This window comes from Notechis scutatus, chromosome 6, assembly GCF_049901735.1.
Source record: "Notechis scutatus isolate UNSWTSFEM ecotype Mainland chromosome 6, rNotScu1.2, whole genome shotgun sequence".
Lineage (NCBI taxonomy): Eukaryota > Metazoa > Chordata > Lepidosauria > Squamata > Elapidae > Notechis > Notechis scutatus.
Genome location: NC_142014.1, coordinates 8,738,740 through 8,762,238, shown reverse-complemented (window position 1 = coordinate 8,762,238; position 23,499 = coordinate 8,738,740). Strand labels below are relative to the sequence as shown.

At 40.2% G+C, this 23,499-nt stretch overlaps 1 protein-coding gene across 1 annotated transcript in view; it reads right to left on the bottom strand.

Annotated features, from left to right (window-relative positions):
* Positions 1 to 23,499, bottom strand: part of MET (MET proto-oncogene, receptor tyrosine kinase) — a 145,637-nt gene that overhangs the window by 26,229 nt on the left and 95,909 nt on the right. Inside the window, exons 11-14 of the mRNA XM_087969312.1 lie at positions 22,749 to 22,964; positions 14,047 to 14,193; positions 7,357 to 7,516; positions 5,551 to 5,691 (exon numbers count right to left, since the gene is read on the bottom strand). Coding sequence (XP_087825438.1) covers positions 5,551 to 5,691; positions 7,357 to 7,516; positions 14,047 to 14,193; positions 22,749 to 22,964 — 664 coding nt within the window. The remainder of the gene's footprint in view (positions 1 to 5,550; positions 5,692 to 7,356; positions 7,517 to 14,046; positions 14,194 to 22,748; positions 22,965 to 23,499) is intronic.

Genomic DNA, 23,499 nt, shown 5'->3' with positions numbered 1-23,499 from the left:
TCGTGGGAGTAGTGTGTTGAGAGGGGATGCAAAGAGGTCCCCTATCGGTAGGCCGAAATGAGCTCTGCATGAGGGAGAGGATAATGTACTCCGCCCGGTAGCAGGGGCGCTCGGCTTCTCTCATAAACAGTCTGGATTGTGGGGTCCCTTGTCTGTTAGCGTGGGCCTGGCGATGCGTTGCCCATGAGGGTAGTGACAGGACACCCACGTGCCTGAGGGAAGGAGCTACGAGGGCCAGATGAATAGCATGAGTTCCAACTAACCAGTACTACATGCCCGGTCTGTCTCCGACCGTTTGCCCTGGGCCGGGAGCGAGGGATGGGGCGCCCCTCTGGACAGGCTGGCGCTGTGGAGAGAGTGGGCCGTAGGGCTCCTAGAGGTAGGGACCCTCATTGATGATGGGGTCAGCCCGGCCGAGAAGAGGCGAGAGGGCCCTTGGCGGTACCTGGACCGAGGATTTCGAATGGCTTCTGCCGGCTCTTAGGAATGGGAGCAGGAGCCCTACAGGGGTCTGGTGCGTAAACGGGCCCAGGGACAATGGAAGTGCCTGAGACCAGCTGCCCAATGATTTAGGCCCTTCTAACGGTGAGACCCCCTTTTTTCTTTTTTTGGTCACTGGATACGTTAGACAGATTTCTGGGCTGGAGGAGTCTCGCTGAGGAAGACAGACCCTTCCCTTTAACTGTAACAAATATGGACCCCAAGGGGGGTTATCCGATTAGATGGCGACAGTTGGCTGTTGCCAGTTTACGAGGAATAAAGGTCTTGGAGGTGAGAGGGGGTAACTCTGGTGTCCCTCTCTGCTTGACGTCTGGGGAGTCATCCAGGTAGCAGTGGAGACGCCCGGGGAGGTTCTGGGGTGAGCCGTTGGGGCCACGAGGCCTCAGTAGGGTTCTAGGGGCAGATGGGAGCCCAAGAGGGAGGCCACCTATTGGAGTGGCGGAGAGTGTAACAGAATTGGGATGAGTAGATACGCTTCTGAAAATCTGTAGGAGAGAGCCAGTCCCCTCGCCTGGAGTATGATGGACTGCAAGGTGTGCCTCTGAAACCTGCCGTGGATCAGGTAACGATTAAGTCGTATTGGGCCTAGGACTGCTCTCCATCCACCTGAGGATTTGGGGTCACGCGAAAGTGGGAGCAACAGTCCCGCCCTCGTTGGGAGGGTGGGGCGAGTTGGATAGCCTGTATGCTGTGAGGAGGATGAATAGCGGGGTCCCTTAACTACGCTCTGTGGGATCCATCAAGGGGGGGCCCAGGGAAGGTCGGGGGATGCGCTGAGTTCCAGGGCGAGTTCGCGCGGAATAGTGACACAGACCCGGGCCTCGGAAGTAGAGGAACCCCATGGGGCGACGACTTGTCTGAGGCGTCCGCCAGTGGGGCGGGGGGGAGCGGGGCCTACATTGGGCGCCGGAGGGGCCTCCCACATGATCCTCTGAGGGGTGTCCTGTAGGAGCCGTCCCCCGTGTTCCTGTCGCCCGAGTCGGCTGGATCCTGGAAAGGGATGGCCAAAGGAGTGGTACCTGTGCGGGGAGAGAGACTGGAAGAGGTTGAAAAGGCCCTTTCCAAATGGCTGAGGGGCACTGGCTCTGACCACTGAAAAAGGGGGGAAGTACTTGTTCCTGCTTCGGCTCTCGACTAGCAAGGTTCCAAGGCTGTGCCGAAGAGTCTGTCTCTCTTGACGGGAGCCGTGACCGGTTTGACTCTGTAACAGGAGAGGTTATGGTTCTAGCGGGACACTTAACCGCATAGTACGGTGTAGGCCGGAATTCTGCCGCGATCATGAGTTCAGCGATGTCCTGGTGCGCCCTTGTATTAGAGGCGAGGATGTGCTGTTAGTTGGCGAAGCCACCGGATGGAAGACCTGGTGAAAGGAGGCGGCCGAGGCCGTTCTAATGGCCCAAGTGTCGGCTTGGTGAGGCCGGCGTAAGGCTAGTTCGGCCCTCTAGTCCTCGGGTTTCAGAGCCTCCCGAAGATCACTAGCGGGGGAGGAGGATGCTAAGCCAACAAAGGGATCGTCAACCTCGAGGGAATTAAGTCGGTGGAGGGCCTGGGTTGAGGTTGAAGGAAAAAAACCCTTGCCCGGTCAGGGTGGTGAGGGGAGGGCCCCTGAGGAAGTCAGCTGTTTTAATACCCAATCAGAGGAATGGGTGGAGCCAGATGACGTTAGCTTCCACCATGAGCTGCCTGCAAGGAAGCCTCTGGGCCCTCCGCCCGGGAGGGGAGGACAGAGGGAGACTAGAGTACAGGCCGGGGATAATTCGGCCTTGGTGAAGCGGTTTATATATGTGCGGCTTGAGCAAGCCCTCAAGGTGGGATGGTCGGGATTGGGGCCCTTATCCTTGAGCATCTCCTCCTCCAGGGGCTCCGTCCCCAATAGGGTTCACTGAATGTGTTGACCCCAATTCGGATTCCTCCTCCTCCCTGAGTTGGTTCAGGCCCCCTTTCTCCTCCTCCTGTCCCCTTTGGAAGAGGGCTGTCCCTCTGCGAAGGTACCTGACTGTGGGTAGGATCCGGTCTGGGTAGGGACCTGATCGATAGATACTCATGATCGGAAGCCCTCGGGAAAAATCCGGTTTGGACATCTGTTGGGGACCTTCCGCAGTCTCTCGGTGGATAGCCAGCTCCATCCTGATTTGCTCTGTGATTCCGCCGGTGGCAGGCTCCTCCTGGCTGTCCGTCTGGTCGTTGCTCCGGGGCCTGATGTCCCTGGTGAGCTGCGCCTGGAGAGGGAAAAGAATCTAGAGGAGGGGGGGGGTGAGCAGAGATAGGAGGAGCGGAAAGTGGCAGGGCTGGAGGCACCGGCAGAGACTCCCTGGGTAGCCCGACAATTTCCTTTTCCGATGTTTCATGACACCTCAAGGCGTCTCCTCTACAGCACCCGGTATTGCCAGATGGTCTCCCATTCAAGTACTAACCGGGCCTGACCCTGCTTAACTTCCGAGATCAGGCGAAATTGGCGAGTTCAGGTTGGTAGGAAACAGATTTGGAAGGGACCTTGGCGGTCATCTAGTCCAACCCCCTGCGTGAGCGGGAGAGTCTATTCCAATTATTATTTAGGCGTTTCCTTAGCCTGGCTGCGCAAAAGGTAAGACTTAGATTTGGCCTTCAGGGAAGGGCCATTAGACGAATTATCGTCTGCCACTTTAAGAAGTAATAATCATATGAGAGAATACTGGAGGCGGTTGGCTCGCCTAGGGTTGGGCCTGCAACGAAGCCGGGTGTCCTTATCAGCTGGCCCGCGCCCCCTTTTGGAATTTGATGTACCATGGTATAGTATTATTATTATTATTATTATTATTATTATTATTATTATTATTATTATTATTATTATTATTATTATTATTATTATTATTATTATTATTAATATATGTATATATATTTAATTCATTTATTTACTTATATATATCCATATGTATATATTCTTGTATACATGTTGACTATTGTATTCTCTCTCTTTTCTTCTCTCTTTCTTTTTTTGAAATTACGTATTTAAGGCTTAGGCCTTGGTCCAATAAGGTATCAACCCAAGAGCTACTTATCCAATCGATCAAATGAATGCCTGCACCGGGTTGAAAAAAAAAAAAAAGGCCTCCAGCAGCTTTAACTCCCAGACAACAACCGGGAGGGGGAGGAGGTGCTGCTATTGCTTCGCCCTGAGCGTGGCTGCGGATTGCCAATGGAGCTTAGGTTCCCTATTATTACAAAGCGAGAGGCTCTGAACGGGCTGGTAAGGCCTGAATGGAGAGCTAGGGAACCCTTGCAGCCAAGAAAGAGGCTGGAGAAATTACGATGGCTCCCGACTGCGAGGCTACGCGCAAGGCAGCGGCCGCCTACTCGTTTGAACGTCGGGGCCGCTCAGGGCAGAATCGGGCCCCTCTGGCGAACCTAGAGAGCCGAGGGGGGCCGCGAGGAAGAATTCGTCCCTTCCTGGGACGATCGGCGTTCGGGTGGGGGGAAACCAGTGGCGCTTTGTAGTGCTTGAATTCGAGCCGCTAACGAGGGCGGCACTGAAGTCGGCAGGATAAAGCTCAAACGAGAGAATCTGGGGGGTAGCGCCGAGCGCTTCTAAGCCGCCTGCTATCTTTCTCCCCCTGGGGGCGATGAACACGCTCCCCTGAGTCTGTTGATTGCGCAGAGGCTAGGGAAAGGCATAGAAGGACAAACTTCCAACGATCTTGATCGGCCAAGGAGCTTCACAAAAACGACAGCCTAACCTTTACGAGGTAGAGCGTGAATTCCAAGCGGAGGCAGCGAAACTGGCCTCCAAGGCACACCAGCAATAATTTTTACTTTAATGATTCTGAGCAGGCCCGCGGGTCCTGCTGGTTAAGTACGGGCGCACGCAGCCGATCGGAAAGATAAGGAGGGGACAACCACAATGGCGCCCGGCCACGAGGCGGCACTCAAGGCAGCCACCTACGACGTGGACTTACAGGGCTTCTTAACAGCGGCCAGAATCTCCCCAGGGGCAATCCAAGGACCCCAGGGGGAGGACAAGAAGGAAGAGACAAACTTCCGACCAACAAAAGAAACGGCGTTCGGTGGAACGGAGCGGCTCGTTTAAATATGATGAAATTGGTACTGATTATACATGTTGCCCTGAATTTCTTTTACTTTCCTAACACTCTGGTTAGTCAGAACCTCTGAACGTTTAACCCAATAAAATCTGTTAGGCAGAGGGCAATAAAGGGGGGATGAGGGGTAGCTGGGAGTTAGCTAGCTTTCCCCCGGGCACCCCCTGGGGCTAGGAAAGGCTTCCCAGGGGAATTGAGAGTCGAAAACCAATCGATGTAATGAGAAACCGCAGGGCTAAGTGGAGAATAAATCAATACAACCTGATAAGAAGAAGAAAAACCAGCCAAATTAGGGTTTCTTGAAACGGCCAAGAGAGCTGAAAAAAACACTGCCTACTTTGCACGAGGGCTGAGCATAAACTGGGGAACGCTGTAACGGAGCCACGTGATGGAAGGCGGAGCGTTCCTCAGTAATTAAGCTCAGCCTACAACGATGCAGACTGAAGCACCTCCCCACTCTCTGGATGATCCGAGCAGCTCTAAGGAGAACTGCTAAGTAACTAATTGTAAACATTACATCTGAATTACATAAAACCTGAAGAAGAATATTGTTTGAAGTAGCATTCTCACAGAAATTACAGCAAGAATTGGTTTACTCTTCTTATCGTCAACATTTTGATATTGTGGCATATGAAAACCATTAAAAGGGGAAATCATAATATCGATGAAGACAAACAGGAGGATTGTTGGGTTTTATAACAGATTCAGCATGCTACCGACTTTCAGAAATATGCAACAGTGGGATTCTTAATGCTCTCTGAGTTTGATTGTTTTCTTACAGACCTTTTATCACTATCAGTGTTATGTAACAAAAATCATGTCACCTAATTAATACAAACCTTTCCAAGACAAATGAAAAGGTACCAATATCTCATTATAGAAAAAGGTACCAATATCTCATTATAGAAACCACACAGTAGCTTAGCATTTGGCAATCCTTTTATATTTATTAATGAGAAAAATAGTAATATTGTACCTTCCAAAAAAGTTGATCTATAGTCTACAGATTCACTTGACACTAATTCAGTTGTAGGACTTATACTCCTTGCACTCACAAGCCTGTCCAAATGTGGAGTGTGTACTCGTCCATCATAGCGAACAATCTCTCCATCTAAATCTTGTCACAGAAGAAAGAATGTCAATATTATAAAAACCTGATGTTTCCATTATTATAATTCTTAATGGAATTATAATTGTTGTTTCTGTTATTATTATTATGCATCGCACAGTGAGCCAGTTGTTCAGACTGGGTTTGGCACTTTTGTTTATTTATCAAGTCCTTACCAAGGATTTGGGATAAGCAAATCTGGATGTTTGATAGTGTCACAGATACTGTTGCAGGATGGAAGCTGTTCCACAAAAAGCTGCCTTCTGCAGTTGACTGATGGCAAATGTGTCATTATTATTGTTGTTGTTATTTTATTGTTGCTGTTATTGTTTGTTAACATCTTTCTAATAAAAATATGTTTGATTAGGGCAAGGTTTATCTTAATCCAGCATTTTGTTAGTAACAATGGTCAAGTAGATGCCTCTGGATTGCTTGCAGGCAGAAGGCAACCTACAGAAAACAAGAGTTTTCAAGACCTAGCGCATGGGTGTCAAACTTGCTGCACCACATTGCCATCATGTGACATTTTGTGACATTTCCCCCATTCCTGGAATTGGGGTGGGCATGGCCTGCGTGTGATGCATCCGGCCTGCGGGCTGCCAGTTTGACACCCTGGCCTACAGTCTTTGATAGGTCTTCCTCCAGGAATTTATAGTTATTTAGGTTAATGAGCATTTCATTATGTAGCAATGAATTCCACAGATGGATTATTTATACACACTGACGACTTGTATGACTCATACATTATATGAACAAATGCTCCCTCTTGTTTTAAACTGCCTAACAATCAACTTCGTTAGATGCTTCTTTTTTGTAATGGTTGATTTGGAGGGGGGCAGGGAACCATCTCTAGTACGGTACTACAAGTGACTTGCCGTGTCATTCATGATTGTATAGACCAACCATTTCTTCCCTCTATAACCTTTTTTTCTAAGATAAAAAGTTCCTAAAGGGTTAGGGGTTTGATCTATCTAGTTATTTGAATTGCCCTTTTCTACCCTTTTTCTTCATCCCCTGCTTATTGTACTAAAAGGGAATTGCTTCTACTATTTATTTGACCATTAAGTTAGTTTGAAGAATTCCTACTGGATCAGCTCACTTTTGGTTTTTACCATTTTATTTTTTTTATTATCTGCAACCATGGCCAAGAAACTGTTTATATGGTCTGAACACAAATCCTTCAGCAACTGTATTTCTTTCTACCCTCCATTCAGAATAGTGCTCAATTAATAATCTATAAAAGCATGAGTCAGGTTATCAGAAGGTGACTAGGTTTATTACAGCGCTTTTGATGAGGAATTTTGTTAAAGTCTTTTATTGATCCAAGAATAGAGCACTGACACCACCATCCACATGCCTATCTGTATCAACTGTTTTAATTCCCTCCCTGAGAAAGTCAGTATAGTTCTCAGGTCATCTGTCCTGTATCTTTTGTAGGGAAGACATTTTTTCTGCAAATCTTTCCGTTGTTAGGAAAGAGTTTTCATTTGCTAAAGAGAGCCTGATTATTTATAGTTTCTTCAACACTATTAGAAAGTGAGGACTTGGTTAACCCTCATCGTACATCATGGAATATATTTTAGCTGAGCGAGAATTACTGCAGTTTTAAATAAACTCCAGGAAATAAAAAAGAGATTTTATTGAAATACAGTAAAAAGTATTAATGATCATCACCTTTGATTTGCTTTCTCTTTTTTCTCCAAAAGAGAAATCCAAATGCTAGCAGCAAGAGAAAAACTGTTGTTGCCACAAGGCCTGCAATGAGTCCTGTGAAATTTGAGTCTGGTTGAATCATTACTTTCCCAATAACTGTTGATGAAATTTCTTTTTTCCACTGAAAGAAAGATAGATTTAAAAACTCTAAAATATACTAAAACATATGTAGCAACAATGACCAAAAAAACAGCACAATTTAATCGTGGAAGTTGATATATAGGGCAGGCTTCACCAATAACAACACACTTTATCACACACACTACACATTCTACTTGCTCTTTATTTCTGCTATCAGTAGCTCTTATTCTCTTATTCTGACTCAGGAAAAATGTCCAATTTGTAAGGAAGCAAAAATGATGATGGAGATGAGAAAGAGTATTTGTATCTGCCTTGGTCTGCTGGCTCAATGATTCCCTGCTTAGAAAAGACTAATGCAGCATGTAATAAGTTTATTGAGTAATGGGGCTTATTTCAAGAAGTTGTGTTCAATTCTGGAGATAAGAAAAAATTGTCTAAATACTTATTCAGTTATCTGTGTAACTTTTCATATTGATTTATTTGCTTTATAGGTAGCTCACCAAATTAACAATGTGATCATTTCTGTAAGAAGTCACTAATTTTAAACTATGCTATGCTTTATGCTTCACAATAGCTTGTAACATTCCTTATGATTACAATAGTAGACATCTTTTGGTATCCTCCATTTGTTCTGTTGTTGGTAAAAATATGCTATCAGAGTTATACAGTAATTACTGAAATTCAGTTAATTGTTATCAAGCTGGATTCAGTTCCTGCCAACTATATGAAGAACTATTTTCCATTCTGAATTATTTTTACTAGTAACTTGTAACTCTTCCAAAGACATTCCAATAATATCTTTGATGTCAGCAATCTACCTGAGCCATTATCTTCTTTTTTTTTTTACTTCTCTAAACCTTGCCAAACACTTTCCACCATCTGCCTGCATTCATATATATAGTCCAAGGTGTTCGTGCTGTCTCCACAGCCACAATTCAAAGGCAATTCTTGTGGCTCATGCTTTCTCAATGCCAGTCTTTATGGACATTTTTTTATCACAAAAAAGCCATTGCTTTGAACTACTCTGGGCTTTGTTAGAGGTGTGTAGTATTAGTATCTGAAGTGGGAAAGATGCTTCCTATCTAAAGTATGTGCTTGTGGTTGTATCCTCTTGTAGGCAGAACCTTACAGAAAATACATAGCCCTAGAAATTAATTAAGTGGGCAGTAACATGGCATAACCAAATCATCTTATAAACAGAGGTTCCTCCACAATGTTGCCATTCTGATCATTCAAGAACAATACTATACCGTTTCTAGTATTGCATTTAATGTTTCTTGCAATTTTTCAATAGAATTCATTCTATCATTGGTCCTGAGAAACTGATAAAAAGAAAATATCTATCCACTTTAGACAAGTTCAAACTGCCAGATCCGATGGTTTACGTCCCAGGATACTGAAAATGCTGGCTGATGTGATTTTGGAACCACTGAACAATATATTTCAGAGCTCCTTGGAGCAGGGGGGAACTGCCAGAGAATTAGAAAAGAACTGATGTCACTCCAATATTCGGGAAGGGGGAAAAGTAGATCCAGGAAACTATGACTAATCAGTCTGACATTACCTGGGAAAATCTTGGAAAAAGATAATCAAGCAGGAGATTTGTGAGCACTTAGAAATGAATACAGCAATCACTAGAAGTCAGCACGGGTTTGTTAAAAACATGTCAGACAAACCTTACAACCTTCTTTAATAAAGTGACTAAATTAGTGGGTCAAGGAAATGCTGTGGATATACTTCACTTGTACTTCAGTAAGGCATTTGACAAGGTTACTTGTCAAGTAACTTGTTACAAGTAACAAGTTACTTGTCAACAGGCTACTTTTGTACTTTTTTGTAAGACAGAACAGTGCGGGATAGACAGTACCATCACCAGATGGATTCACAGTTGATGGACCAACCGTACTCAGCACATAGTCTTAATGGAACTATATCTACATAAAGGAATAATGCCATGTGGTATCTCAAGATTCTGTCTTGGGCCCAATGCTCTTCAACATCTTCATAAATGATCTAGATGAGGTGATAGAAGGGGAACTTATCAACTTTGCAGACTACACCAAACTGAGTAGAATTACAAACAGTTTGGAAAATGGACGCAAGATTTAGAAGGATCTCGATAGACTTCAGCACTGGGCCGTATCCAACAAGATGCTATTCAGTGGAGAGAAAAATAAGGTCCCGAACCTAGGCAGGAAAAAAACATACAGGTACAGAATAGCTCAATAGTAGTAACTGTGAGAGGGATCACTACTTAAGTAGAATAGAATTGAAATCTTTATTGGCCAAGTGTGATTGGACACACATGGAATTTGTCTTGGTGCATGTGGTCTCAGTGTACATAAAAGAAAAGATACATTCACCAAGAGTCAAGAATCATCAGTATGAGCCAGCAGTGTACTGCAAGCTGCCAAAAAAGCCAGTGTAGTCCTAGACTGCATCAATAGAGGAATAGCATCAAAAACACAAGAATGATAGTACCCTTCTACACTGAACTAGTGAAGCCATACTTGGAACTACGTGACCGTCTGGTTACCATGATACAACTCCCCCCCACAAAAAAAAAAACACCACTAAGATCCTAGAAAGGGTGTAGAGAAGACCAACAAGAGATCTAGAGGCTAAATTGCATGATGAATGGTTAAGGAAATAGATATACCTAGCCGAACGAAGAGAAGTACTAGGGGTAACGTGAGAACTGTCTTCCAGGGTTTCTGACTGCCAAGTATAAGAGGGTTGACTTATTCTCCAAAGCACCCGAGGATAAGACAAGAAGTAATGTGTGGAAAAGAGATCCAAGCTAGAACTAAGAAGAAATTTCCTGAAAGTTAGAATAATTAATCAATTAATCAATGGAACAGCTTGCCTCCCAGTTAGGGATGCTCCATCACTGTAGGTCTTCAAGAAAAGACTCGACAGCCATTTGTTCAGGATGCAATAATTGGGCAGGAGGTTGGACTACAAGACCTCTAAGGTCCCTTTCAGACCTATAATTCTGTGATTGCTAATATGTGCACACCTTTGTACTGATTCTTCCTGGATATCCACTATTTTTATCAATTAAGACCCTATTGTTTACTAGGTTATAGTCAAGCTCATATAGTACTTAGCAGTATATTTTCTGAATATTATTCCCACTCTATTAGATTGTACAGGCATGCCGTGGATAATTTATAATAATATGAAATTAATTGTTCCATTCCAAGTCATCTTTGTTCACTTATTTCTAAGATATTCAGTTTGGCATGCTTCATGTTCATGTTGATCGATATATTTAATAGTTCAAATACACATGCACACACATATTGTAAATCACCTCTTTCACAATATTGGCAATGTAAATGTAACTATCATATGTACACATGGAGGGTGGCTTAGTGACAAAAGCTAATCTTTCATCAAGAAAATATTTGGAGAATTAAACTGTATGACATATTGTATTTCTACCTTTCTTTTTGAAATACGCATAGACAGAAAAAGAATTATGCAAATAATAAGGATTATTAAAAGCCAAAGCTCAAACTTTATCCTCAATTTAAAATGCCAAGTTATGGTTACAAATTTGATTCAGAATAGCAGACAAATTTCCAATTCATATCTTTAGCTGAAATATTATGATGTCATATGGGGAAATATTTTCCTATAAGATTGCATTAATAGTGAAGTAGAATATTTATTAAAACACTCATCTGCTCAAAATACTAAAAAAAGAGAAAAAATCATAATTAATAATAACTATAATTACGTATTTGAAAAAGAAATGCAGAAATACAGTATGAACCAAATGATTGGTTCAAACCAGGTAAGAATGCAAAAACAAAGTACTTCCAAACAATTTTCAATGTTGCTGCTAGTCACTTAATCCATAAATCAAAGATAGAATGAACATACAAAACTAGAACTGCAGAGCAGTAGATAGTGTTAGTAGAAATGGTGACATTTAAAGCTGAATCATATATGCAATATTAAGATAAATATCCTACCACTATATTTAATTCGTGGTTGGTTTCGAGAAGCTCCTTAGGAATGGTACAAGAAACGGACTGCAACTTCAAGATGATGTTCTCACAACTCTTGTTTCCAACTTTTAATACTTCGCCTTTCACCGCTTCAGAGTCAATGTTACTTCCCTAAAAAAAGTTACATTAATTAAATGTAATAAAGAGAAATAGTAAAACAAAAGGCAAAAGGAACACTGGATTATATTTATTCTTTCCATAGTTAAAAAAATGCCATAAGAAAAGCCACTTCTCAGTGGCCATTACAATAGATTAAACAGGATTACTTTGTCTCCAAGCAAATTATCAAGCACATTCCAAAACTTCACATTCCAAATAATTATAGAAAAACACTAAATTTACCTTCCTAAAATTCCCCAATGATTATTCATTACTTAAATCAAAGAAGCTTAAGAATGTCTAAACAGATTAACAAATTGTTGCCTGTCACTGTGATTGAATGGAGTTCAATGGGAATAAAAACAAATTATTTACAGGCATACAGGCAGTCCTCGAGTTACCACAATTGAGGCCAAAATTTATGTTGCTAAGTGGTAAATTTTTTAAATGAGTTTTAGCTCATTTTATGACTTTTCTTGTCACATTTATTAAGTGAATCTGGCTTATCCCATTGACTTTGCTTGCCAGAAAGTCACAAAAGGTGATCACATGATCTTGGGCAACCGCAACAGTCATAAATATGAACCAGTTCTCAAGCATCCAAATGTAAATCACATGACCAGAGGGATGTTGCAGCAGTCGTAAGTGTGAAAAATGGTCATACGTCATTTTTTTCAGTGCTGTTGTAACTTCAAACAATCACTAAATGAACCTTTGTAATTCGGACTATATACCTATACTAAGTCAGGAATGTCAAACTCAAATTTTATTGAGAGCCGCATCACCATTGTGGTTGCCCTCAAAAGGGCCAATTGCACATAAGACTAGGATGACTCACAGAGACCAGCTGCATGTGGCTGGGTAGGCATGACTGGGTGGTAACACCGGCAACTAGGTCGCTACGACTAGGTGGGCATGGCTAGGTTGGGTTGGCTGGTTTGACACTGCACACTGGGCGCGGCTGATTCGAGATGTCTGGGTTGGGACCGAAAAAGTTGCTAACCCGACATGGGGACAGTTTGGTGCCCCACAAGCTCACCTTCCCAAACTGATGGCAGCCAAGTGTGTGTGCGCATGTGTGCATGCGCGCGCGTGCACACACACATACACACACCACATTCAAAGGGGACTTTGGGACTTTTATCCACAGAGGAAAGAGAGGGCCTTCTCCCCAAAGCCAGGCATGATTGGCAATTTGCAAGCTCAGATATAGATAAAACTCTCCAAACTTGGAATGGTGTGTGTGTGTGTGTGTGCATGTGCACAGCACACCGAAGGAGATATTCTTCTCCCAATCCCAGACAACATTGGTGTTTCCCTGTCTGGTGCCCCCTCCCAGCAAAGCAGGAGGTGGAGGAGGAAGCTGCTGCATGTGGAAGCGCAGGAGGAGAAAGTTTGCAGGAAGCAGTTTCCTTCTGCCTTAACAGATCTCTGAGACCTCTAAGGTCCCTTTCAGACCTATAATTCTGTGATTGCTAATATGTGCACACCTTTGTACTGATTCTTCCTGGATATCCACTATTTTTATCAATTAAGACCCTATTGTTTACTAGGTTATAGTCAAGCTCATATAGTACTTAGCAGTATATTTTCTGAATATTATTCCCACTCTATTAGATTGTACAGGCATGCCATGGATAATTTATAATAATATGAAATTAATTGTTCCATTCCAAGTCATCTTTGTTCACTTATTTCTAAGATATTCAGTTTGGCATGCTTCATGTTCACTTTGATCGATATATTTAATAGTTCAAATACACATGCACACACATATTGTAAATCACCTCTTTCACAATATTGGCAATGTAAATGTAACTATCATATGTACACATGGAGGGTGGCTTAGTGACAAAAGCTAATCTTTCATCAAGAAAATATTTGGAGAATTAAACTGTATGACATATTGTATTTCTACCTTTCTTTTGAAATACGCATAGACAGAAAAAGAATTATGCAAATAATAAGGATTATTAAAAGCCAAAGCTCAAACTTTATCCTCAATTTAAAATGCCAAGTTATGGTTACAAATTTGATTCAGAATAGCAGACAAATTTCCAATTCATATCTTTAGCTGAAATATTATGATGTCATATGGGGAAATATTTTCCTATAAGATTGCATTAATAGTGAAGTAGAATATTTATTAAAACACTCATCTGCTCAAAATACTAAAAAGAGAAAAAAATCATAATTAATAATAACTATAATTACGTATTTGAAAAAGAAATGCAGAAATACAGTATGAACCAAATGATTGGTTCAAACCAGGTAAGAATGCAAAAACAAAGTACTTCCAAACAATTTTCAATGTTGCTGCTAGTCACTTAATCCATAAATCAAAGATAGAATGAACATACAAAACTAGAACTGCAGAGCAGTAGATAGTATTAGTAGAAATGGTGACATTTAAAGCTGAATCATATATGCAATATTAAGATAAATATCCTACCACTATATTTAATTCGTGGTTGGTTTCGAGAAGCTCCTTAGGAATGGTACAAGAAACGGACTGCAACTTCAAGATGATGTTCTCACAACTCTTGTTTCCAACTTTTAATACTTCGCCTTTCACCGCTTCAGAGTCAATGTTACTTCCCTAAAAAAGTTACATTAATTAAATGTAATAAAGAGAAATAGTAAAACAAAAGGCAAAAGGAACACTGGATTATATTTATTCTTTCCATAGTTAAAAAATGCCATAAGAAAAGCCACTTCTCAGTGGCCATTACAATAGATTAAACAGGATTACTTTGTCTGCAAAAGTTAGCAAATTATCAAGCACATTCCAAAACTCCACATTCCAAATAATTATAGAAAAACACTAAATTTACCTTCCTATAATTCCCCAATGATTATTCATTACTTAAATCAAAGAAGCTTAAGAATGTCTAAACAGATTAACAAATTGTTGCCTGTCACTGTGATTGAATGGAGTTCAATGGGAATAAAAACAAATTATTTACAGGCATACAGGCAGTCCTCGAGTTACCACAATTGAGGCCAAAATTTATGTTGCTAAGTGGTAAATTTTTAAATGAGTTTTAGCTCATTTTATGACTTTTCTTGTCACATTTATTAAGTGAATCTGGCTTATCCCATTGACTTTGCTTGCCAGAAAGTCACAAAAGGTGATCACATGATCTTGGGCAACCGCAACAGTCATAAATATGAACCAGTTCTCAAGCATCCAAATGTAAATCACATGACCAGAGGGATGTTGCAGCAGTCGTAAGTGTGAAAAATGGTCATACGTCATTTTTTTCAGTGCTGTTGTAACTTCAAACAATCACTAAATGAACCTTTGTAATTCGGACTCCCTATACTAAGTCAGGAATGTCAAACTCAAATTTTATTGAGAGCCGCATCACCATTGTGGTTGCCCTCAAAAGGGCCAATTGCACGTAAGACTAGGATGACTCACAGAGACCAGCTGCATGTGGCTGGGTAGGCATGACTGGGTGGTAACACCGGCAACTAGGTCGCTACGACTAGGTGGGCATGGCTAGGTTGGGTTGGCTGGTTTGACACTGCACACTGGGCGCGGCTGATTCGAGATGTCTGGGTTGGGACCGAAAAAGTTGCTAACCCGACATGGGGACAGTTTGGTGCCCCACAAGCTCACCTTCCCAAACTGATGGCAGCCAAGTGTGTGTGCGCATGTGTGCATGCTGCGCGTGCCACACACACACACACACACACATTCAAAGGGGACTTTGGGACTTTTATCCACAGAGGAAGGAGAGGGCCTTCTCCCCAAAGCCAGGCATGATTGGCAATTTGCAAGCTCAGATATAGATAAAACTCTCCAAACTTGGAATGGTGTGTGTGTGTGTGTGTGCATGTGCACAGCACACCGAAGGAGATATTCTTCTCCCAATCCCAGACAACATTGGTGTTTCCCTGTCTGGTGCCCCCTCCCAGCAAAGCAGGAGGTGGAGGAGGAAGCTGCTGCATGTGGAAGCGCAGAGGAGAAAGTTTGCAGGAAGCAGTTTCCTTCTGCCTTAACAGATCTCTGGAGAGCAAGAGGAGGCGGCAGAGGACCAGTGCACCCAGTGCACGAGGGATGCTGGCCCTTCTTGAAACCCTATACCAGAGGATAGAACAGGATGGCTACAACACAATAGACAATTTACACTTCTCCCATTACTTTCCTTACTCTCATTTATTTTGGTTCAAGAGTTATTATCCTTTGAGATGAGGTTGACTCTTGATGACTATAAGGACCAATCCATTTAGTGTTTTCACCATTATTGTAAATGTGATTTGCCACTTATTACTTCTGGGATTTTGTTTTCAATTCCTAGTCCTTAGATTTCTACTGGTTTTCTTTTTTTTTTAAAACAAGTTTTATTTTCAAGACAAACAATACATAAATACGCATAAACACAAAACATAAAAGCATAAAAATCTCTTCTCTGAAAGTTGCTTAGTCCCGGTTAAAACTCTTGGTACAGACACAAGTTCAGTTTCATATTCATTTTACATACCATTTCATATCTTATTAACATTTTCAATTTTCTATATAACTTCTCCTCTCCTTTAAATTTTCTCAATTTTATTTTATTATTTTTTCCTCCTCTCAATTCATATCCTAATATTTATTATTCTTTGTCTGTTCTATTCCAGCCAATCATTTATTTTTCTTCTTTAAAAAAAGAAGAAATACTTCTCCTGTACACTATATGGAGATGATGCCTTTATCTTTTTTCCTTATATTTATAGTACCTAATATAAAATACATAACATACATTGGGATTCTATCTGGTACATTCTAAAGTTATACTATATTATCAAAAATAATACAAATCTATTCATTAATATTAATATTCATTCATATCTTAGACGTTTAACTCATTACTTTTCAATTAAATCACATACTTTTATGAGAGCCCTATTTCCATAATTATCCCCCCACATCACATATTATAGCTCAATATTTCATTGAAATGTTCCTCCTTCTTCTACTTCAAATCTCATTTCACAAATTTTTTTGCTAGTATACCATGTTCTAATAATTAATTTTAACAATCATTTATATCTTAAATATTTTATCCATTTCAATTGAATATTATGCCTTTGTGGGAACACTTATGCTTTCCACGATTATTACCCCCTACATCACAATCTTAAATCATATTTCATTACAGTACTCTCTTTTCTTAACAAAAATTCACTTATTTATGTTAGATATTTTATCACATTTTAAGCTACATATTATTTCTAATTTTCTATAATTACTTCTAAATACAGATATAAAAATGCAATCTTATGTACCTTTCTAGAATCCCATTAACAATAAGATCTATCCATTATCTTTGAAAAACTTTTGCTTCTTAATATCCTGCTCCCCACCATTAGAGCTTCTCATCCCTTCCTTTCTCCCTTGCTTCTTCTCCTTGTCCTCTTTAACCCCTTGTCTCTCCACCTCACTTTTATTCTGCTTTCCCCCTTTCTGTTGTTTCTTAACATAATGTCCCCTTTTCACCTTATTCTTCTCTTTTTGGGCTGTTTTTTCAGATCTTAAAGACCTCTTTTCCTTTTTCTCTTGCTTTTTCCCGTCTCCAATCAAAGTCCTTTTTCATCAAAGATGGCTTCTTCTTCTTCTTTGTCCCCATCATCCTCATTCTGCTTCGCATAAATATAAACCACCATTTCTAAGTATTGAAAAATAGTGCCAAGTCCATCTTCCCCTCCTTGCTTTTCTCTTTCATATTTTTGATATATAAGTTCCAATCCATCCACAGGTGATGCCATTGTGTAGAGAAAAAGTTTTTCCAAACAACCACCCAGATGATTTAATCAGAAATAATTTCCAAAGGTTCCAAAATCACCAAACAATCCAAACAGACTGTTTCTTTTAAATACCTTCTTCTTCTTCACTTTTTCTTTCTGAGGTTAAAGTAATCACAAATCCTTTTCAAATATATTTTTGGAAGTTTTTAAACTCTTTGCAATTCTAGGCAATCTTCTCCTTATTTTCAAATTTTGCTCTGATTTTTTTTCACTCTCCCTTCCCACTCACAGCCAAAAAGATTCCCCCCGCTCTTAGGACACATCGAGATGCAATTCACATTCCATTCCCAGGTCCTCGGCACCCATTCAGAAATGCAGTTTGGTCTTCCAGTTTGCTAGCCTTCGGCGGCGGCAGGGATTTGCAACCGCGCGATCCCTGCTGCGTTCACCACCAAGGTTCCCCCAATCCATTTGGATCTGGGGGATATAGCTCCCGTAAAGGCAGCTGAAGACAGGGGGATCCGGCAAGGGGTTTGGGGGTGCCGCAAACCCCCTCCCCAGCCGGCTAAACCCCTTTTCCCGAGGCGGAGGAACGGCGGTCAGCAATGGCCGCCACGAAGAAAGCTGCAGCCGGACAAGCAGGTGCAGGAAGGAGGAAGCTGAAAGAAAGTGAAAGTTGCTTCTAACCGGGACAAGACGGGAGAAAGTGATTTGGAAACTTGAAAACTGTTAAGGATATATTGTTCCTTGTGAGAGCCACAGCGCGAATACCCTAAAGGGGAAAGTTTTTTTTTCTTTGTTCTACTCTCCTTCCTAAAGATTTCTACTGGTTTTCTATCCAAGTGCTAATAAGGGTGGGATCTGCAAATATTGGCTGCAGTAAATAGCCATTTATTTCAATTTCAGTCACAGAATAAATCTGGACAAATATTTAATTTTTGGTAATTGTTTGCTTGGGAATTACAGTTATTTTGTAAGTCTCTGGAAATCTTATGAATGTATAATCATGTTTTGGGGAACTACACATAGGATACATATAGATTTGCTGAATGATAACATCTACAATTGCATTTTGGGAGGGAAATTTCTGGAGGTAACACATTTGTTTGTGAATAAGGACACCAGGATCCCGGATAAACGTAGAGGTCATTTTTGACTTAGAACCATTTGTTTAGTGACTGATTTACTATAGTACTGAAAAAAGTGACTTACGACCTGTCCTCACACTTAGAACTGTTGCAGCATCTGCATGGTACAGTAATCAAAATTCGAGAACTTGGCTATCAGACTCGACTCCATTTGAGATGAAAAGGCACTTTTACTAAGCGACGCTGATTTCAGGAAAGTCATGCACAATCTAAAATTCCTGCGCGCTAATACAGAACTAAACTCCTGATTTCTCCTAGCCTTCCCCTGTGGTCCGTCCGTTTAGTCTGGTGAAATACCACACCCAGGGCAAATAGCTTGGAAGAGGCCAGTGCCCCAGTACAAACCAGATTCCAAAATGCTCTGTCTTCTTTACCTGTCAAATTCCCCCTCCCAATTTTCCCCACCATAAAGGTATATAGCTTTATTGCCTATTTGTCCCCTGCTCCCTTCCCCAATCGACAGAATGCCGGCAAGGTGCCAAGCTGAAGCTGGTGGATCTGACAAGCTGCCCCCAATCTTTGAAGGGCTATTACAAAGGAACTTCAATTTGCTACATGTTTCGGGGCCAATGTTATCGGTGCATTCCATACTATCTTTACTAAAAAGCAAAAAAGGGTGTGATCTACAACTTCACATTTCCATTCCAAGTTAATGAAATAAAATCTAGAGGAAAAGTTATCTCTCAAAATCCAAAGAAATTAATGGCATAGGTAGAGGACAGAGGAGAGACTCAAGAATTGGCTTGTTGAGGTAATGGACTGGAATGATTCAGCTGTTTTTTCCATCTATATGAAACTTTAGAAAGCAACTCTGAAATATTTCTTATTTGACAAGCACAAGGAGGAGATGGTGCTGCTTCTCACTGAAATGTCTGTAACAAAACCTCTTTAATCAGGCTCTCAATTTCACCTACGAGTTTTAGTTGCTCCATGTTACATGTTTTCAGCAGATGCTTTTAAACGTCTTTTCAATTATTTTAACATTGACTGATATTTACAAGTAAGTTTTAAAGTATCTGAATAAATGTAACTATTGTAACATATGTAACTATTGAAGTAGTTTTTCTTGAACTCACTTTTAATTCGCATGTATTTATTTATTGGATGCAAAATGTACCCCATTAGTTACTGCAAATAAAAGCTTTTCTGTTCTGGCACTAATTAAAAAAAAATAATTCAAAAACTCTTTTGGTAAGAACTTTTTCAACACTGAATTAAGTGATCACTTAATTTTATGCTGTGTTTGCTTAATGATGACATAACAAAGCATGATCACGAAGCGTGTAAATTTGAGTATTTATATTTGTTTGAAAATTCATTTCTGCCAATTGGCGCTCTGGAACATATGCTTTAAAATCAATGTACAGCCATATCTTACAATATGCCAACATTTTTGGAACAATGCCTTCCTAATTCTTATCCTAAACCACACTTGTTCTTGAGATTTACTGATGACAGGATGACATTTCCATCATCTGGAGCCATAGAAAAGAATCTCTCATCAAATTTCATAAGATACTTGAACAACTTCCAGCCTACCTTTAACTTTCAACATAATCCACTGAGTGCATTTCTTTGATGTTATGTTAAATTACACAATGGACACAATCCTACATTATATAACAAACTCACAAATCATCAAGTATACCTACATATTTCTAGCAGAATGTATTAAGTCTTAAGAATATTAAGTCTATTGTGTATAAGTCAGATTCTGTGCTACAATTCCATTTGTTTTGACTCACTTGAGATGCTCAACTCGAAGAATTAAACCAGAAAACTTAACTTCCCATCAAATGAGATCAACAGACATATCAACACAGCCAAATCAATTCCACGCAGAACCTATTAACAGAAAGGCCACAAAACCCAAACAACATAATATCACTAATGATCACTTTCAATCTACAGTTCAAGCCATTCAAACATATTCTTAATAAGCTATAATAAGCATATTCTTAATAAGCTATGACCTCACCCTTTCCTAAGAGGTCTGTAGGGGGCGTGCATAAGCGCACCAACGTGCCTACCGTCCCTGTCCTATTGTTTCTCTTATTCTTCTTTTATTTTTCTTATATGTACCCATTTCATGTATTCACAACTATGTATACACTTATACTTATTATCTTGTAAACAATTGGCAAATCAAATAAATAAATAAAAATAAAATAAATAAATATAAACCACTGTACAAATATGCTGCAGTGTCTCAGGCACCAGGTACAAGCCCCACTATTTGCATATGGACAAATTACTCAGCCTGAACTAGTTCTCACAAGCAACTAGAAACAAAAGGAAGAGAATGCTAACAAGGAAGCCAGATCTTGCAATAAGCCCAGATGTTTAGATTTACAAAAACAACTGATTCACAGACTTCAGTAACTTCACACGCCAGATTAGGAGTCCCTTCACCTGCTCTTCCTCTCATGTGATATGTGCTATTGCTATCCAGGGGTGCCCTCTGGGTTTGGTATTAGGTGGAAAGGAAGGACAAAGTAATCGCCAAGGATTTTAACCTCCCAGAACAACCCATTACAAATCTCAAAGTCTATTCCGGAGCAAAGAAACTTCAACAGCCCAAATGAGCAAGAGATTGCTGAAATCACATGCATCAAAGGATTTCAGGTAATCTTCATAAATGCATTTTTTAAGTGTTAAATGATAAGGTACATGGCACTTGCATATGTGTAACCTTCTTGTTATCCTCATTTTCCTCCACTCCATCCCAATTTAAATACTGCATTAAATTATTCATTCCAAATATTTGATGCAGTAAATTGTAGTTCAGAAAAATTTATAACTTTTGACACAATTTGTTAATCTGAAATGATGGTATTCTCCTGGATTTTTTTTTTTTAATATTATAGGAAGTTGCTCAGAGTTACTAACTTCACAACGATATCATGAACATTCTTAAGTATCAAAGCAAAAAAAATGATACTTTAAATTATTTTAAAAATAGGTTACTACCAACTGAAAGACCAACTGCACTTTTTGTACTAAAAGAAAGGGAAGTGATGTTTTCTTAATATATGAGTAGTATGACTGCAGGCCTGTGTATGGCTCTAACACCATTATCAAGTTTGCAGACGATACTACGGTAATCGGACTCATCAACGGGGGAGGAGGTACAGTGCCTAGCTACGTGGTGCGCTGACAATAACTTATTACTTAATACTAACAAGACCAAGAGCTCATTGTGGACTTCAGGAAAAAGAGTGGTCGCGCACTCTCCTATATACATCAACGGGAGAATGGTAGAACGTGTTACCCGCTTCAAGTTCCTGGGGATCCACCTCTCTGAGGACTTGTCCTGGCAGATTAACACCACTAGTCTGAGTAAGAAAGCTCACAAGATCCTCTTCTTCCTGAGATTACTGAGGAAGAATCACCTCTCCTCAGCTATTCTGACTAATTTCTACCACGGCACAGTCGAGAGCATCTTAACTAGCTGTATCTCAGCTTGGTATGGAAATTGCACTATAAAAAGAAAAAAAGGCATTATAAAGGGTGGTGAAAACTGCCCAATGCATTATAGGGAATCCACTTCCTGCCTTTGCGGACATTCAGAGGAAACGATGTCTGCGTAAAGTCCACAGCATCGTTAAGGACCCCGTCCATCCAGCCCAAAAACTGTTTTCTCTTCTTCCATCTGGGAGGAGGTTCAGGTGCCTGCAGTCTAAGACCAGCAGGCTCAGGAACAGCTTTTTATCACATAGTGGTTTCCTTGCTGAACTCCTCAGTTTGTTTGTCCCCACACATATGCTGATGCTTCCCTTGATGATATATGATGTATTTGTGCATTTGTATTTATATTCAACATGTCCATAAACATTTTGTACAGTTGTATATGTTCATATATGTGCAGTCACACTTATCATTGTCTGCTCATGTACATACATTTTGTTGTGTTTTCCATTGACATATTCATAGATTCCTTGCATATTTGCATACATATATTTATATTTTACTGTTGCTTTGCACTTCTGGTTGGATGCTAACTGCATTTTGTTGCCTGTATCCATGGCAATGACAATAAAGTTGAATCTAATCTAATCTATCATCTTTTATTTAGCTTGATACCTTCTGATATTAAAAACTCTTCAGAAATATGTCATTTTCAAATCTGCTTAAAACCATTACCATCGTTTTTGTATAACATAGTATCTGTTCAGCTAGATAGGCCAAGAACTATTTTAATAATGTAATGACTACATAATGCCCAGGATAAACCCCGAGATAAAAGCATGTATGTTATATATCACCTTACCTTAATTATTACATTCTGACTTCCCTTGGAAATCAACAATGGTGTTTCAGAAATGGTAAAGTCAGGGTCATTCACATAATCAAAATTAAAACCAGATGAAGTGACACCATCAAAAACGAAAAACACTTTTGTCACAAAAGGCAGCATCAGCTCATAGGCTTTCAGCGAAGGAGTTGTACAACAGATTATTTCAGAGTCTGAACGGTGGTCACATGCCTGAAAGAAAAGCAAATAAAGTAGATATATCTGCTAATATTATTGTCTTAAAGATTTATATGAAAGACTGTGAGTTTTATCTTTTTGTTGTAATCACACTGAAGTTATATTTTCTTAAAGTGTATAAGCATTGAAAATTATATTGAATGCTGACAAGAGAAGCATAAGCAGGAAGATGTAAATTCTATGTTCCACTGATAAATGATGAGTTACATTATTAATCATTGTTCACTTATTTAAAATCCAAATCTACATATGTATAACTTCAATGCATATTGGTTTTCTATTTGCATGGATTTGGATTTCCCCATTTACCTCAATTGAATACAGGTCTACATTTAGAAATCTGAGATAATTTGTACCTACAAAAAATTATTTACACAGCTGTAAGACATTACTCAATTCAAAGTACAGAGAAAGTTTTATTTCCATTTAAAAAGCAAAGCCCTAGCAGAAATAGCCATATTTAAATGTAGAATAGTTTTATTTATTTAAAAAATGTAGATGCTGTCTTGAAAAACAATTTTGCAGGAAA